General features: G+C 36.2%; 1 protein-coding gene across 1 annotated transcript in view; it reads right to left on the reverse strand.

The window, feature by feature from the left end:
* The window catches only part of CNTN3 (contactin 3), a 249,903-nt gene extending 248,483 nt beyond the window's left edge, over positions 1–1,420 (reverse strand). The window contains exon 1 of the mRNA XM_088831971.1: positions 1,245–1,420. Coding sequence (XP_088688097.1) covers positions 1,245–1,386 — 142 coding nt within the window. The 5' untranslated portion in view covers positions 1,387–1,420. The remainder of the gene's footprint in view (positions 1–1,244) is intronic.
* Between the last annotated feature and the right edge of the window lie 18,531 nt (positions 1,421–19,951).

Consider the following 19,951-nt stretch of genomic DNA (forward strand, 5'->3'; position numbering starts at 1 on the left):
CCTTCCTCCAGGGGATCTTCCCAACCCAGGGATAGAACCCAGGTCTCCCGCATTGACGGTGGATTCTCTATCGACTAAGCCACCAGGGAAGCTGAAGAATACTGGAGTGGGTAGCCTATCCCTTTTTCAGGGGATTTTTCTGACCCAAGAATCAAACCGGGTCTCCTGCAAACTATCAAAATACCCAGAGAAGATACAGGTTAAAAAAAATACATATATATATATATATATTCAAAGAGAGAGAATAAAATGAAAATAAAAGAAGTGAAAGAGCAAGAAGTATGAAAAAAACAACACACAGAATATAATGGCAGGAATAAAACCAACCACTGCCATTATAAAAACAGAAAGCAAAAGAATAAGCCATGCATTTAATGACACATCATCAATTTATTAATGGCCTGTGGCAGTGGGGGAAGACTACTGCCACATTATTAGAACATGTGCATTCTAATTTCGGAATACCTGAGGTGTAAAGAACTAAAAGAAATCTTAGAACCAAGGTAATGATGATATGCATTATATACTAAACATGACAAAAACAAAGGAAGACAAACCAGTAAAAATAAAGAAAAAGTAGAAAATGATCTAATATACACAGGAAGATAAAGATTAAATTAGGTCTTTGGTCTCAATTCTAAATTCCCAGCTAAAGAGCATGTGATTTCCTCAGGATGGGATATGGGTTCACCCTGGTCCAATTAACATGGTACAGATTCTGTCTCTAGAGCCAGACCTCAAGGGGGTTACACTAAAGGTCATCGTGAGCTGGGCAAAACTTCAATGGAGGTCAAAGATATGTTACATTCTTTTCTTTCTCACTTTCTTTGTTCCTTTATATTTTCAGATTTGTTAGATGTAATTCTCTAATTTCAATGTTCTGCCAGAGCAAAGGTCATGACTGACAATTTGTTCATATTCTTTTTAGTTCTAATATAGTACAAAGCACAGAGTAACTAATGAATAAACACGTCCTTAACTAGATTCTTTTTCCTCCCTTAAACAGAATCCTTACAAAATAGTCAAACAGAAAACAGGCATGCACACATATATCCACATTCACACACATTTTAAACTCTGCCTTGTACAGTACATAGAGATAAAAAAACACTGAATTAATTTCTCAGCCTGTTTCCTTAATTAATAAAAATCCTCATACTGTTTCTGAAATCCAAAATGACCACACAAAGTCAGTTCTATATTTTTAAATGTCGGATTTGTTACATGTGTAAACATACACTTACAGGCAAACTGGAGCTTAGCTTCTCTGCTGACAATTGTCCCGACTGAATTTGTGGCAAAGCATTGATAATTTCCTGTATCCCAATTTCTGTTGGGGTTAATAACCACAAGACTTCCTCTGATCAGCTTATAACGATACTCCATACTCAAATCAATATCGCTTCCATTCAGCTGCCATCTGTAAAACAAATTTCCAGGGTTTCTCCCTTAGTATAATCTTTGAAAAAAAAAAAAAAACCTACATTATAGAATCTACTTTAAACATCAGCTCTCTTATAAATGAAAGGGGATAAATGTATCATTCAATTGTTACATAACTGGAAATCAAAGATGCCCCAGTTTTGTTTTGTTTTGTTTAAACAGAAACAAAAGGTTAAATTATACCAGAAAGCATAACAGAGTAGTACGTAAAAGCTGAAAGTTTTCAAGATTTTCTGAAGAGGTGAAAATAATTTAGTTTGTTCACTAGGGGGAAAATTAGTCCAGGTCTGCATAGGCAAAGATGAAGTAGAAAGTTGAGGTCATTATCTCAAATACTTCAGGCCAGTCTCATGCTGCCAATGAAGAAGGGGGAAGCACATTTCTTTGATTTATCCAGACTGACTGAGCACATTTAATAAATTAATTGGTAAGTGTTCAACTATCCATTTCAATTTGTCTGGGTAAAAACCTGTCCCCGAGGCACCTTCGGCTCGTCTAAGCCATCACAGAGCTATTTACTAAATGGTGCACTGTGCTGAAAGACCCTAAATGCCACCTGGAGGGTCGGAAACAGTAAAAGCACTAACCTGAGAGCCATATTTATCAATGGGAAGCCAAAAGAGAAAAACAAAGTAGTTGGTTTTTAAACAAGAGTTTTTAAACAGAAAAAAAAGAATTTTTTTAAACAGTAAGCATATCTGACATGTGAAAGTAAAAAGTAGACATTACGTTTAAAAACTCATTAAATATCCCACAATCTCAAGAACACATCCATTGTATAAAGTCATCGACCTGCCAGAAGACTTGATTTATAAGAAAATTACATTGGTATCAGGTCTATAAATTTCAGGGTATTATGTTAACAATCATCTCAATTCCTCTTTATAATAACTTTCAGAAAATGGGTAATAAAACACCCATTTTACAGATGAGAATTTCAATAAAACAGCTGAGTGAGCTGTTGTCAAATTTCTCCAAACTCTTAATTACAGATCAGAACTACTATCCATTTTAATTCTGGCCCAGAGATTTTTAACCATGTCATGTAAAAACTGTATTAATATACCAAATATTTAACCTGGAAATAGTAGCATTGTGAAAGCACATAAAGTATTGTGAAATGTGAACACTATCACAAATCAAAGCGCATAAAGTTAAATGAAATATCATATAGCTGTGAAAAATGTATGACATTTTGTAAACATAGAAAAGCCTTACAAAGGTGAAAACATTTTTTCAAAATGCAGTTTGGTACTATGTATAAAAAGTTTTATAAGATATAAAGTAATATTAAGGGAGTATTAAACATGTTTTAAAATGTATAAAAACAAAACACTTCAAGTTTAAGGTATTTTAGACCTTTCACAGAGCAAAAAGTGAGAAAGGGTTACAGAGCAAACACTGGGAAATTTAGCTTTTTAGGTTTGATTTCCTAAACTGGGTTACATGGATATTCATCATTACACTTCCCTATATGTTTGTATCATTTTCTATACCTGAAATAGTAGAACATAAAAAAATTTAATGCTAAGAAATTGATCAAAGTAGTATTTTATCATTTGCTCATCTTAAAAATTAAGACTTCCTTGATTTTTCTTTTATATTCACATACAAGACTCCTAGGTTTAAAGAACCATTCTGAAATTAAGAGGAAAATCTGGAAGCCTCATATCTTTTCTTCTGAGCTTAAAAGAACAAAATGATAAAGAAATAGAAACGCCATAACTGCTTTTTCATTTGTGGCAGATTTTTACTATTAGTTTGATTTTGCTTGGCTTGTACACTAACTCTCTTATATGATCCTTCTCAAGGCAAGTCTATATTTGCATGAGTCTTTTAGATTACTTTCTTCTATTTGAACTTTAATCTTGCCCTTAGAATTCTGAAATGGGACTGTAAACACCTTATAACCCTTCTTCATTTTATTCCTGCCCAAATCCTAGAACTATGGAAACTCAGAAAAGGAAATTAAGGAAAATTGTTTATCCACATTCTTTCTGAATACTCTGCACTCATACACAAGGTGGTCTGCAGACCAAGGTCATGAGCACCCCCATTATCATCCGAGAGTATGCACGAAATGCAGAATCTTAGAGTCTATAAAGGTCTACTAAACCAGAAATTGGCATCTTAGTGAGAGCTGCCAGTGTTTAATAGGCCCATTCAAGTTTGGAAAAACTGGTCTATAATATCCCCAAGAAGTAACCATGAACTGCCTATGAGGGACACAGATAAGAGTTACCCAATCTTGATTTATCCTATTTCATTTTAAAGAACTATTATTAGAAAAATCAACCGTCCTTCCTTCTTTCCTTCTTCATTCTACCCTTCCTCCCTCTCTCCCTTCATCCCTTCTTGGCAAAAAATATTTGAAAGGTAAAAGAAAAGTGTTAGTTGATCAGTCATGTCACTCATTGCAACCCCATTGACTGTAGCCCACCAGGCTCCTCTGTCCATGGGATTCTCCAGGTAAGAATACTGGAGTGGGTTGCCATTCCCTTCTCCAGGGGATCTTCCTGACCCAGGGATTAAACCCAGGTCTCCCACAATGCAAGCAGATTATTTAAGATCTAAGCCACCTCTGAGTGCCTATGTGTCCAGGCTCTAAGGAAGCGGTGAAAAAGCTCCTTCATGGAGCTTACATTGTGGGAGAAGCCTTTTTTCTGTTTCTCAGTTCCTGCCCCTCCCCCGTGTCTAGTCCCAGTCTCTATCCAACCCTACCATTAACAGCAAAATGAACGGAAACAAGATTCATAACCAAGTGCTCCTTGGTTTATGGGTTGAACTCATCATGTGACCATGAGCAATTAACCAAACTCCACCAAACCTTAAGATATCAACATGTAAAATGAAGACAGTATCATCTTCTATCAATTTATTTACAAACTGATGAGAAAAGAAGTAAAGCAAAGGTGAAGGAGAAAAGGAAAGATATACCCATCTGAATGCACAGTTCCAAAGAATAGCAAGGAGACATAAGAAAGCCTTCCTAAGCGATCAATGAAAAGAAATAGAGGAAAACAATAGGATGGGAAAGACTAGAGATCGCTTCAAGAAAATTAGAGATACCAAGGGAATATTTCATGCAATGACAGGCACAATAAAGGACAGAAACAGTATGGACCTAACAGAATCAGAAGACATTAAGAAGAGGTGGCAAGAATACACAGAACTATTAAAAAAAGATCTTCATGACCCAGATAACCATGATGGTGTGATCACTCACCTAGAGCCAGACATCCTGGAATGCAAAGTCAACTGAGCCCTAGGAAACATCACTACCAACAGCTAGTGGAGGTAATGGAATTCCAGCTGAGCTATTTCAAATCCTAAAAGATGATGCTGTGAAAATGCTGCACTCAGTATGCTAGCAATTATGGAAAACTCATCAGGGCCACAGGACTGGAAAAGGTCCTTTTTCATTGCAATCTCAAAGAAAGGCAATGGCAAACAACATTCAAACTGCCACACAATTGCCCTCATTTTACATGCTTGAAAAGTAATGCTCAAAATTCTCCAAGCTAGGCTTCAACAGTACATGAACTGAGAATTTCCAGATGCTCAAGCTGGATTTAGAAAAGGCAAAAGAACCAGAGATAAATTGCCAACCTCCATTGGACTGTAGAAAAAGTGAGAGAATTCCACAAAAACATCTACTTCTGCTTCATTGACTATGCTTAAGCCTTTGACTGTGTGGATCACAACAAATTGTGGAAAATTCTTAAAGAGATGGGAATACCAGACAACCTTACCTGCCTCCTGAGAAATCTCTATGCAGGTCCAGAAGCTACAGTTAGAATGGGACATGGAACAACGGACTAGTTCCAAATTGGGAAAGGAGTATGTAAAGGCTGTATATTGTCAACCTGCGTATTTAACTTATATGCAGAGTATATCATGCAAAATGCAGGGCTGGATGAAACACAAGCTTAAATCAAGATTGCCAGGAGAAATTACAATAACCTCAGACATGCAGATGACACCACCCTTATGTTAGAAAGGGAAGAGGAACCAAAGGACCTCTTGAGGAAGGTGAAAGAGGAGAGTGAAAAAGCTGCCTGAAAACATTCAGAAAATGAAGATCATGGCATCTGGTCCCATCACTTCATGGCAAACAGAAGAGGAAACAATGGAAACAGTTACAGACGTTACTTTCTTGGTCTCCCAAAACACTGCAGATGGTGACTGCAGCCATGAAATTAAAAGATGCCTGCTCCTTGGAAGAAAAGCTATAACAAACCTAGATAACATATTAAAGAGAAGAGACGTTACTTTGCCAACAAAGCCCCATATAGTCAAATGTATGATTTTTCCAGTAGCCATGAATGGATGTGAGAGTTGGACTATAAAGAAAGCTGAGCGCCAAAGAATGGATGCTTTTGAACTGTGGTGTTGGAGAAGACTCTTGTGAGTGTCTTGGACTGCAAGGAGATCAAACAAGTCAATTCTAAAGGAAATCAAAGCTGAATATTCATTGGTAGGACTGATGCTGAAACTGAAGCTCCAATACTTTGGCCACCTGATTCGAAGAGCTGACTCTTTAGAAAATACCCTGATGCTGGGAAAGACTGAAGGCACGAGGAGAAGGGGATGACAGAAGATAAGATGGTTGGATGGGATCACTGACTCAGCGGACAATGAGCTTGAGCAAGTTCTGGGAGATGGTAAAGGACAGGGAAGCATGGCATGCTGCAGCCCATGAGGTTGCAAAGAGTCAGACACAACTGAGCCACTGAACAACAACAACCATCAATCGATCAATTTATTAAACAGTGTATATAAAACCAGTGACTCATGGTAGTCATCCAGCAAATAGACTGGCACCAGTGTTAACATCGGAGGAGCTTCCATCCAAGTCTGCAAGTCCATCCATTTGCTTTGTTTTTCTTTTCTTCCATCCTCAGAGAGTGTATGTTGGTTAAATGCAACCTGTTTGATTCAATGCTTTGGGTCATCTCCTCTCATGTGGAATGAACTGTGTCTTCCACATATGGTTTATCTGCATTTGTACCTGACTTAGAAGCCAGTGAAACGTGGGATGAAACACATGCTGGGCTTGACCTTCAAAGAATAAATCTGACAGTAAATCACAAGTAGGTGGGCTGAATTTTTAAGCTGCAAACGGTTTGCTAGTTACTAAGTTCTTTAATGGCTTGTGGAGGAAGAAGCGGAGAACTCCTCTAAATGCAAAGCAGGAAAAATGCAGTTAATTTCACACACGTTTGAATGGAGAACTCTCATGACAAATGGTACTTGTGGCTTTGTTATCTACAAAGAACAGTGTGTATCAAGGAAAAAAGGTTTCAGCTCCAAAGTCTAGAATGTTTATGGCCTGATGAAGCAAGCCTGATGGCTTCATTTGAAAATTCTGTTTTCGTGTTTAGCTGATGAATAATAAAGGTACAATGGCTATGTGGAAAATTGTACAGATAAATAAAAATATATAGAAGCACTTCTTCTTGTCTATTTAATAGCTGGAAAGATTTAAGAGATCATAAAATACGTGGGAAAACACCTTATTTCAGTAAGCATCTAAGATGTAAAAGCTATCATATCTCTAAGTTTTGACTGAAGAGCCAAAATGGAAAACATTTCCTACATTATGCATGAATGTTTCTTACTTATGTTATCTCACTCTTTGTCATATAGACACAATCTCTAAATTATTTTACTGTGCAGAAAGGCCAAAACTGCTCTTGTACATATGTTTCTGCTGTAACGAAATTATAACTGCATTTGTTTTAGTAAATTCATCACAGTGAAGATATACTTGAGATATTCAGAAGATGATTAATTTTCTTTTAACAAAGTAATATAATTATTTCTCTCCTTCTTAATACTATTCATCATTAAATGGAACTCATCTCCAGGTGATATAAAATTTCTCAATATCTTATTATACATGGGTTGCTTTTCTTCTTGTTAAAAATATGTTGATTCAAAAGGGTTGTTTTTAAATTCTGCAATGTGTAAGCAACCCGTGAGGCTGGGCATCCAAAGGATATTTTATTCTAAGAAAATAGTGCACTTCACTTCCTAATACAGAAATTCATTTCTGAATATTTTCAGTAGAATCTTTTGTATAGGAAATAATCAGGAAAATTGAAGGTACACAAACATACTCCTTCCACAAAGAATGTGTCTAATAAATCTACAAATTAGACTACATTTCTTTGCAGTAAATTGTAACCCAGCTGTCCAGAGTTCGTGAACATCATGCACATTGGTAAGACAGTGACAGGTAAATGGTGCATTTAGGCCATAAATTTGGGAAGTTTTCAGAAGCAGACACTGCCTTTTAGCTTTGAACACGCACAATCCTTTGTGAAAGTTGAAAATGTCTATCTTTATGAAGGAATTTTGAAGTTCCTTAGGACTTTAAAGTCTCAGAATGAAATACTTTTTGAAATATGGAAATCGTTTAAAACTTCATAAAAGTAAAATCTGCATATTCCCATTTCATTCTGAAAAGCTTAATGCAGTGATTTGGAGCAAAAGAAGACAGCTCTGGGGCTCCTGGGGTGATGTACACTAGCATTTCAATCATATAACATTTACACTGTGCTCTAGAAGCAGACTAACCTTGTAGCTTTAGTTCAGTGGTAAATGTCACAAGATTAAGTACCTTTGCATAATCATCATCTTGTAACACTCTTGAATGATCTTGTAAGTTCACTGTCAGCTTTCAGTGTTCAAACGCTCATTCTACATGAATTAGGATTTGCTTTTAGAATCCACAAGTGAGAAATGGTTTATTACTCATGTTTCACAACTCTGATTCTCAAGCAATAGGCTCTCAACCCCTTTAACTGCTTGATGTGGAGCTTATATGTGAATTTGTTTCTAGGTCAATAACTCGAAGTTCAGATTCTGGAAGAAGTTGCAGTTCCAGAAGAATTTCTGGCCACTTACTCTGCCAGCTGACCTGAGGTAGTATGGATTGGATCAGTCCATTTCTAAATTTCAGTTACACACTCTATACAACAGGAAGCTGTTACTGGCCTACAATTTCTTTAAGATATTGTACAGGCCCTTGGGTTAACAGTTTTTGAATCTTAAGTATAAAGCATGAGGTGGGGATATTTCAACTGGCAGTTATTAGTTTTAAGTGATGGAAACAGTAATTGTGACTTCTAAGAAATAACAGAATCATCAATAATGGGGAGTATATGAATCACTGCCTTCCAATACAGAGAACCAACTGTGCGTAAGGTTCTGTGTATGTTTGTGTGCAAACAGAAGTTTATGTAACAATGAGTTAAATTAACATAAAAAGCCTAAATTCTTAAGTGTTGAAAGGTATTTTCAAACCATATAGGCATGCTATCGATCACTGCTGAATTCCTACCATCAGTAGTAACAGGTAGGTGAGCACACTAGGTGCTCACAGAAGTTTCCTGAATGAAGTAATCTTATTTTACCCTCCAACCTAGCCATCCTAGCCTCCATAAGGTCATCCCTTTCACTGTGGTCATCCATATTATCAATAAATATCTCAAAGAAGGGAATGCATGTACAATTATTTTCACTACCATCTAGTTATTATTTAGTTAGCATACTAGTTATTATTGGATATGGCAACCTCTTTACACAAAACCACACTAGTATGGAATGAGAATCATGAAGATAAACATGGATATATCTTGTTGTAAGTTTAATTTAAGGTAGTAAATCCTAACTTGGATCTTCCACTAAAACTCTGTAATAAAAGGCTAGAGAATATCACCCTTTGAAATAGAAACTTAACAAAACTCAGTGACAATAAATTGAGTGACATCAGGTAGTTTCAAAATAATCTCAGGATGTAATTCATTTCATGATTGATTGTAGTATTCTTCAAGGTATCTACACCAACTTATAAAGTTTGGTCAGGAAAATGGAAACATAAGCAATATTCCAGAGAAAAACAAATGTTACATATTAGACTTTGATGAAGAACAAAGAAAAAGGCAAAATAATTTACTAAATTCTTTAAGAAGCTGGGGCTGGGTTTTGAAAATATGCCCACATTAAACACTTGTTAAATCAACAGGCAATACTTTATTTAGGGTTTGACAGGAAAATTAGGAATTTAATCACAGAAGCAATTTGTGGTTTTGGATGCAGCTTTCAAGTTAATAAGCAAATGCATTTGTGTTCAAATGCAATGTTTGTTAATATGTTTACTGAAGTGATGAGAATAATTGCAGCCCTTGAAAGAATGAATGCCTGAATTTGCATATTCAATACTTTATCTAAAAATAACTAGTTAGGCTTCAGCAATAATTAGTGAAGATACAAATGAGTTAAATTGTGATGCTGTGTTTTTAAAAATCAAGTTTCTAAAATGTGTTTCATGACAGAGATTCCCACTCATTGATAAATTTTAATCATATAATAAAAAAAGACATAAAAAGAGATTAGACCTACACTGGGATTAAAAACAATTTAACTATTCAGCTTATATAGGTAAAGCCTAGCTCAGATTGACCAGTGATTATCTTTATATTATTCTGAAAAGAATCAAAAAAGATGGCTGCTCTTTCTGCCATCTCTGCTTCCATTTCAGCTTTTACTGGCAGCATCTTTCCCATTCTCCTCTGGAGAGGCCATGCCTCCCAGGACTCACGCATGGCCACTGAGCCCATTCCCCATTTCAGGCCTTAGAGATTAGTTAGGAATACAACTGTGATCCAGTTGATTTAACTAGTGTTTGATCAGTATGTGTTTTCCTTCCTTCTTGCCTCATGACAAAAACATAACAACAACAAAAATATGTTAATTTTTCAACTACCATCTTTAATATCTAAAATCTAACCTCTACATATCTCCTGGGTTCTGACTACTGACAGTATCAGCTGTGTTTTTATTTCATGTTTTTCTGACACCATTCAGAGCTTTTGGTAACACTAATGGGAAAGATTTCCTCTTTTTCCAGTTACTATTGTGTGGAGGATGTAAGTAGACCTAGGCAGTCATCTTTGCCACTTCAAGGGCAATCTGTCTCAAAATAGAGCCAAAAAGAAGGCCTCAATCCAAATTTAAGAATATCCTATAGAAGAATCTATAGATTGCTTCTGTTCCTGTGATGCTTCATGACACTCTTGACTCCTGAAATAAAACCTAATCCCAAACTGTCTCTGTTTCCTCCCAGTTAACTTCATCCCATTTCTTTATTCATGCCGCCCATTTAGCTTTCACTATTTGCTAAGCATTTTGAATGAAGGATGAAGAAAGAACTGTCTTCACCTTAAGGGAGTTACATTCAACCAGGCAAGTATAATTCATTTTAGTAAATTTCATAATCCAGGAAGGCATAGGTACAATGGGTAGTGCATGGTGGGAACATGGAACCCAGCTCTGAGGGTATCTAAAAGGCTTCATCGGAAAGATAGTAGCATAATCAAGTTTAAAATGCCTACCTCTACTTGCCATCAGGCACCATAGACATTCTTTCTACTTAGTGTTTGCAATCATTTCAACCATGTAAGCATTTCATTGCTCTTAGTAAAACTGACTGTGGGTTTGGGGACCAGAGCTCATCAGCTAGAGAAGTCGGGATGCCAAGGGAAGTTGAACTAGAGGATAAACAGAGAATTGAGCCTAGTAACCTGGCAGACTTTAGAAGAATAAAGGGACAAACTGCATACAATCAAAGATATACTAAATACAGTCATATTGTATTAATATAATGTATCACATACACATAATACATACGCTATGTATGCTCTACCCTATAAACTGTATGTGGTCCTATGTACAGTATTACATTTGTGTGTCTGCAAGGATGTGTGTTTTTAGATAACAAGTAAACACCTTGCATTTACTCCCTGGACAAATGATGGGCAGAAATTAGTCCATTATTATTTTTTCTTTCTTATACTGGATGCAGTTAGTGGAATTCCAATAAATTAAACACATGCAAGCTAACTCCATTACAGCAAACACTACTTAAAAAGGGAGAAACTACTGCCTGAAAATGTGCATTTTGCAGTGCTATGTAGTCCTTACAATGTGTATATCCAAGAGTCCTCCCCTGTACTTCATTAAAATTGCTTACTTATTATATAAAGCTGGAAGAGAATTATATTCCGGTTTCTTCCTTGTGCTGAGAATAAAACAGAAGAACATTTATAGAAAAGAGCTGTGGATCCAACAAGGATCAAAGTAGAGCATTGCTGTCCAAGAGAACTTTCTGCAAGCACAGAAATGTCCATTTGTGTGTCCAATACAGTAGCTATTAGCTATGTGTGGCTAATGAGCATTTGAAACGAGGCTGCTATGATTGAGGAATTGAATTCTTAGTTGAACTGATTTAAACATACGCAGACACATTTGGCTACTGGCTACCATACTGGACAGCACAGCCTGTTAAGTCTTGAGCCAGATTAAATGTAAACACAAAACCCACATGGCCCCCATTTACATTTAAGGCTTATCACCTTTGGCCTTTACTGTGTTTAAAAAGTGAGAGTCAACATTAGAATTATGGAGATTCAAAAAAAGAAAATTTCTCAATTTTAAACATCTTGTGAAAAGTTTTGTAGCAGTGGACCAGGATTCCTGGATGATAACAACTGGCCAGTGCTCAGAAGCAATTGTGACCACTGGATGGACTTCTGGCTAAATGCAGGACAGACAGTCTCGTCATGATTTGATGTGCCTGCATGTTATTAAGGGCCACCTCTTTTAGTTTGTTACTGGCCTGGTCCCCACTGACATTTGCATATTATACCCTGGTCAGTCCAATACGTGATCCCTTGTAATGCTGAATGGCATTAGTTGAAGTGCCTATTTGGGATCTTTCTTCTTAGCAAATGATGGGCATATTTAACCCTATGAGAAGTCAGAGAAAATCCTTCCCATTTAAAAAATGTTATTAATATTTCCTCAGGGCAACGTCTTTCAGCATCATCAGCAATTACGACGAGACCGAATACTAATTAACCTTTAAATACAGGCTTTGGGGCTCAGGCAGGAAGAGGAGAAAGAAAGAATAAAATTCTCAATTAAACCCTAAGATGAGCAATTTCTCTTGAGAATTTCTGAACTTTTGGATTTCTAATATGGCCAATTAAGAGTTCTTTTTACCCAATGGGATAATAACAAAGACAAGATCTCTCATCAGAAAAGTTTGCCTCAGTCTACAGGATCTGGGCTTTCAAAAGGATATTCCTTTACAAGACTCTTAGACTTTACTCTGAGTCTTAGAGAATGTGTTTGGGTTGCTTTTAATTTACATTTTCACATGAACTGTTAACTTCTCCATGATATCTTTCTTTTACCCTCCCTTCCTCTCTCCCCTCACTCTTTCCTCCCTCCCTCCCTTCTCTCTTTCTTATCTATGTGCTTGTATTTATAAATACTTAAAAAAACATATCCTTTCTCTAAATTAATATTAAAAAAAAAAATCCCCATGTTAGATGGCTCAGATGGTAAAGAATCTGCCTGCAATGCAGGAGACTCGGGTTCAATCCCTGGACTGGGAAGATTCCCTGGAGAATGAAATTGCTACCCACTCCAGTATTCTTGCCTGGAGAATCTGATGGACAGAGAAGCCTGGTAGGCTGCAGTCCACAGGATGGCAAAGAGTTGCACACGACTGAGGGACTAACACTGTCTTTCACTTTCAAAATCATTACCTATTTGCACTATTTATTCACCATTTTTAAAGCACAGCAGAAAATAAGAACCAGCAAGTGAATTTTCTTCTGTAACAGGTAAAGTAATAATGCAGGATATTACTTGGTTGACTATTGAAATAAAAAACTAGGAGAAAAATCAGGCCATAAATGAAGGTGTTGTCTAAGTAGATGAGGTTATAATTACAACCCACTGTAATCTATAATCCCATCTACACATCAGCATAATGACTGATTCAGATAACATGGATAATAAGGGATCATTGCTTATAATAGGAAAGCCTAATATTTTCACAGTGAAAAGAGGTTTCCTCATGCTTTCTCCAGGTCTCAATTTCTAATAACTCTAAAGTGAAATTTTATACTGGTCAGAAGTCTTAACTTCAGATATCTTTAGAGCTATAATGAAAGTGTTTTCTATTTGCCTGTAAACCAAATATTTAAAACAATACCTAGCATGTAAAATTTCTCCATTTATCAAACTTAAAACTGATTAATTAATTTCAGTCATACATCTCCTATTTTCAGGTACAGATTTTTTTTTAAATGCAACATATAGTATCTCAGGCCATATAATAAAACATAAAAAGTACTGTGCAAATGGCAGAACTTTATCAACATATTATACATGTTATCAGTTAATTTAAACACATATATCATGTCTATACAATAGCATTTTGTAAATACCTGGTACTTTAATTGTATTTACTCTAAGTGCAATACACTAGATTTAAAATAGGTACCTTATGAATAAATAAACACAACAAAAAGATATTTCTGAATGTCTAAGCTCAAGACTTCTTGCTGTTTGATTAAACTTTACCAACATAATTAATCTATTCATTTAGAAACAAAATCCTATGTGACTATGTCTTATATCTTGACAAGTTTTCAGCTGAACACATTCATCACCAAATTATTCACAAGATAAAATGCCAGGAAATTGCTGACAACAACCAAAAAAAAAAAACACCAGCCCACATATGAGTCATTCACATGAATTCTTTAAAATATTTACAGTCATATCTAAAAGGATAATCTTCCGTTTCAGGGAGAAACAAACAGATGCATTGAGAAAGCGTTAGAATATCCTGCAAAAACGCTGGTGAAAATGTTCCCAGGATAATTTCCTATGAAGTGGATCTGTCCATCTTCCCTCCAAAGAAGAAAGTATTTCCACCTGTTGTATGTACTGTGTCCGATTAACTGACCAAGCTCAGAAAATAGTTTCTTGTTTTATTTTAAATCATGTTAACAACTTTTCTTATTTCTATAGGTTAAGGAAGAAGCAGAGAGAAGAAAATCTTCTATCACCTCAGCCAATTCTGACCAGTAACCAGGATCATTACAATTACTGTGTTGAAAATACTCAACAGGTACTCAATATATATGCTGCTGAACACTGTTGACAGAAACTGACCTTTACCTGCAAATGCAAAAATACAAAGGTCTATTGTATCAAAGGTCTACAATTATCAACAAGGGTTAAGAGAACAACAGGATTTCAATAAGATCTACATCACTACTCAAAACACTAAGAATTCCATTAATAAAGGCTGAAGTCTGCTTGTTCTTCAGGTTATAGAAAAGGTTTTGCCAAGCGAAGTTGATTGTAAACAGGGAGCTTGAGACAAAGGCTTGCAGTACTCAAAAGAGCATGCTGTTTTCAAGGTGCCCCAGGCACATTCTCATAACCATTTAAATAAAAGCAGCATATCCTGTTTATAAATAATTCATCTCTTCATTAAAGTGGGTCCCCTGAGAATCCTAAAAGTAAAAATCGCTAATCCTGTATTATTTAATAAAGTATATATCCATCACATTCAAATAAACTATCATCACCTCCCCAAATATTATATTTTTATCTTAAGGTGATGGGAGTTCAGGTTTTTTTCTTCTTTTTTTCCTTATACCTTTCTGTGTTGCTGAAAGGTTTCTAGTGAACAAGTTATTATTTATATTATTTGAAAAATGTACACTTTCACATGAAAAAAATACAATAAAATCTATTTTCTCTTCAAGAATAGTATGACTTTAGTAGGAATGTATTTTATTCTTCTACACTATATGAACCTCCTAACACATACTCAGTAAAATAATAAAGGAAGAAGGATAGATGCTGTTACCTTTTTCTAAAACTCTGAATGCTACATACTTTTACAACATATTTGATTTCATCCCTACAATGGATGTCTTCCCAAAGACTACATGTAAATCCAAGTTTATACATTAATTGCTACCACAAATCAATGAAAAGACATTGCTTATTTAAGAGATTCTATCATGTTTTCTTTAATCAAGAACTCTTACTGTAAACAATCAATGAAATATACAAAATAGGGACCCAAATGTTTAGGTATGACTGTTGAATATAGCAGACAACTATAGCTTCATGTATTATAACTTACTGATAGCATAAGTATACTCAAGCAGAAAAATAAGCTCACAGTTGCCAAATTGCTTTTTATATAGATTTTCAAAGTTTCCACTGTACCTGTAATGAGGTGGAGGGTTGCCTCGTGCTTCACAATTTAAAGTTATTTTTTTATCCTCTGAGCCAACAGGAAAAATGCTATTGCTGGGTTCTTTGACAAACACTGGGCCATGTAAGACCAGCTCACCTATGTGGGTAGAAGACATCCGAAAATTAATCATAATAAGTGAAAGTTACTGTACCAGCTGCACTCTAGAATTAAAGAAAAGCAATCAACACTGTGCTGTTTTAAAAAAAGGAAGTAGACACTGCTTCTTCCCTTATCCACAAAGATGCTCTGTAGGCACTGCTTTGTTTACAAGGCATCACTGAAGCTATCCTTGAAACCTAGTAACACTTCTAAGAAAATGAAAATTACTATCAAAACCACTGCCATATTAATAAGATTACTTAAAAGAATAAATAAGGTTGTAGTAATAAATAAGGTTGTAATCACTTTTTATAACATAAATTCTACCTAAATTATCATTGGTGAATTACCTGGTCTAGGAAGTGTTTCTGTCATAAGCCTCTTTACCAGACTAAAGCTGTATTCAAAATCACTTGAATCCCTGAGTATTGTCTTTCTCATAATACTTGCCATGCATGCAAATCTGAGTGTTGACAATGTTATTTTGCATTCCAACCTCAAAACACTCAATATTTGGTAGGATTTCCATTTGATTACTAGCAAATTGAAGAGAAGGATACAACACTGAACAAGTGTCCTTTAAAAAGTGCTTTTACTTTGGTTAAGAGAACTTGAACTTTCTGAGAATTCCCACATATACACAACTATAAACCTGTATCTTTGTTTGATGAATTTAAAAAGGAAAGAAGTAATGCCATCACTAACAGCTTATGCCACTGCAATTGTATAATCATTGCCAGAGCATTCTGAAAACAAACACATTCACAGGAAAAAATAAAAACACAACTAAACTCCTTACTCCTATCTTGAAATGCTCAGTAAAACTGCAGGAAAAAATAAATAACCAGACTAAGAGACAGAGAATGAGATGGCTGGATGGCATCACCGACTCGACAGACATGAGTTTGAGTGAACTCTGGGAGTTGGTGATGGACAGGGAGGCCTGGCGTGCTGTGATTCATGGGGTCGCAAAGAGTCGGACACGACTGAGCGACTGAACTGAACTGAACTGAACTGAAGAGACAAAGAGAACCCCTGAAGAGATGACAAAGAAAATGAGACGGAAAAGCATTCAAAAAGCCTAGAACCAATTTAGGCTATCTGTAGTAACCATATTATAACATTAACAAAAAAGTTCCCATATTAACAGGTGTAGTAAAATAACACACTACTGAAAATATCATTGAAATAATGAAAAAGCTGTAATGAAAGCCACCATGTGAGTTCTATGTGTCCACATCTGTTCTTTAACTTTCACAATGCTTTGTGAGTTAAGTACTGTAATTACTCCCAATGTACAGAAGAGAAGTGTTGAGTCTAAAAGTGGGTATATGAAACATGCAAGTACACACAGCTTTTCAGAATGTGCAATTTATGATAGAAATGGCAGTCTGGGGACTGTGCAGTCAAACTCCAAACTCTGGCTAACTCTGAGCACTCTTCCACTGAAACATCACCACACAAGTTAACCCTTACTATGGCCCACAATGATTTAAGAAAGTAGTGGGTTGTCCTCGGAAGTCCCTGGCTTTTATTTACATATAAGGGGAAAACGTCACAAGGAGGAAAAAAGTCTTACTTTTCCTTTGGACAATCTCCAGAAGAAAGGGATTTTGAAACAGGTACTAAACAAATAGCTCTTAATTAAAAAGAGCCAATGCTGTCATTTTCTTGAATTTTCCCTCTCAGTTTATTGCATAAAAGTAAAAAAAAAAAGTGTATCATTAATAATATTTATTGACTTAGAAATCTGAATATATTTGTCTATTACAATGTCTGCCTGTAAATATTTCCAAAGAAGACAGATTTTTTTCATAGTAGTTTTTCTAGCGCAATGGCTTCTGAATATTTTGAGTGGCATATAGTTTACTCATTTAGGAGATGGTATAGCACTGTTGTCCTGACCAACTGATGTTTGCAGGGCTTGAAAGCAATAATATATTAACATAATCGTGTACATCTGAAACCAACAGGTAAGTTGGGGAAGGAAACCAACAAAAGGAAAATTGGGTGTAGATAAAAAGGGTGATTTCAATGAAAAAGACAGGTGTTTTTAGAGAATCGATGTACAGTTACTAGGGTGAAGGAGGGTAGGAATAGATTGGGAGTTTGGGATTGATATGCTGTATTTAAAAAGATAACCAACAAGGACATACTGCTAAAGAAAGATAAATAGAGGTGTTTTCAAAAATTTTCCTACAAGTGACCACAATGAAAACACAAACATTCATCACAATTTAGTAAAAGTCAAATTCCCAAATGATGTTCTAATTCTTCTCCAGAGACTGCTTTAATTTAAGGTGACAGTATTAAACAATTAGAAGCATTTCTTTCTGGAACCCTTTTGAAAAAGGGGTGATAATAGCTAATTTGCTAACATTTACGAGCCAGGCACTGTACTCAGCCATTTACAAGCCTTGTCTCCCTTATTCCCAGGCTGCATTTGACCCATTGCCTACTTTCTGAGGTCCAGCTGCACCATGATCCTTGTCTTTGGCTCTCAGACGCGCTGAACTTTGGGTTGACCTTCCTTCTTATTCTTGTGTTCTGGTTTCCTTTTGTCATTCAGAACTCAGCATAAATGTCATCTTTTCAGCTTAAATAAGACTGCCCCTCCCCCAAATATGTCATGACTCACCCTCACTTCCACCAGTCACAGACATCAGCTGTGTATCTCACTATCTATAAATATTAGACATATTTATATAAGTGCTTGCCGTTTATTTTGTATCTAATTCATTGCTGCTCCTCCAAGTCCTACGGCATGGCAGCTATTCAATATCTGTCTGCTGAACGGATGATTAAGATGAAGAAATTCTCATAATAACTCAACCTCAGCAGGTGAATGATAAAGTTAAGGTTTTAATTCCAGAGCTTATATTCTCACCTTATAGTTGTTTAGCCTCCCCAGAAGAAATGAGACCCAGAGAGGTTAAATAACCAACCATGGTAACACAGTTCTTGGTTGAGAAACCGGGGATCACAGCCTGGTGGTCATATTCCTGGTTTGTCTCTCTTTCCATTAAACTACACTGTTCTAAATAGGGTCAAAGGTAAAAATTAACCATCAATTTGCTTTGTCAACTTCAGTATTTCCTGATGATGGTCTTCCCAGGTGCTGCTAGTGGTAAACAAGCTGTCTGCAATGCAGGAGGCATGGGTTCGATCATTGGGTCGGGATGATCTGCTGGAGAAGGAAATGGCAACCCAGTCCAGTAGTCTTGCCTGGGAAATCTCATGGACAGAGGAGCCTGGCAGGTTATAGTCCATAGGGTCACAAAGAGTTGGACACAACTGAGCAACTGAGCACACATTTCCTGATGACACACTAGAGTTAACAGCCTCTGAGGCACATACCAGGCACTTCTGAAATTTAAGGCTCCTAAAGGCATTTCAGACCACCAGCAGCCATTCCAGAGTCTCCAACGACTCCTAAAATGTAAGTGCAAATAATAATCAAACATGACAGGTTGGTTCATGCTTTACATTCAGAAAAGAGACAAAGGCCACTCAATCTTGTTTCTCCGGAATGAAATCGGTGATGAGACATGCTGGGTTATAATATTCTAGTCTCCTGCTAGCAATATAAGCTTAAAAGGAAAAAAATTCTGAGGTCTTCTCTAACCTAAAGGAAATTATCCAACAGTTTCTTCAAAGCTAATTTTGATCCTCCAAAGGACAAAACCTTGACTATTCACACGTAACCAGAAGAAAGCAGTTTGACTGAAAACAGAAGGGGGCCTCATGCCTAACTAAAGGGATTCAGTGTAACATTTAGATTGATGCTAAACTTTACTTTTTGTGACAGGGGCATTTTTTTTTTTTTTATGTTGCCCTGGTTTCCAAGCTCCATTTTAAGTTTACAACCTAAAATAAAGGGCATATAGCATTTCCGAACAGGACTAATAAGTCAAAAAATCCAATCCGGAGGTGTTTTTTTCTTCCCCCCAAACACCCAGAGGCTATGAGGAATAACTGCCTTTGAATGTAAGTACAAACTTTATGAGCTCCTAAGGTAATGTCACTAAAAGATCAAACTGTGGCAAATCAATTCTAATGGTCATACTCTATACAATTTTTATGAAGAATGACAGAGAGAAACAGACAAAGGATTGCAGGCAGTTGCATTACTTTTACTAGAAGAAATGAAAATCCTAAAAGACTATAATGTTACTCCTGAAATTCACACGGAAAGGGAAAGCATATTCCCCATTTCCCCTTGCAGACCTGCATCATAGCTACATGGCACAATATAGGAGGAAA

The sequence above is a fragment of the Moschus berezovskii genome, chromosome 24 (genome assembly GCF_049115385.1).
Source record: "Moschus berezovskii isolate FMDL1 chromosome 24, NW_MosBer_1.0, whole genome shotgun sequence".
Classification (NCBI taxonomy): Eukaryota; Metazoa; Chordata; class Mammalia; order Artiodactyla; family Moschidae; genus Moschus; species Moschus berezovskii.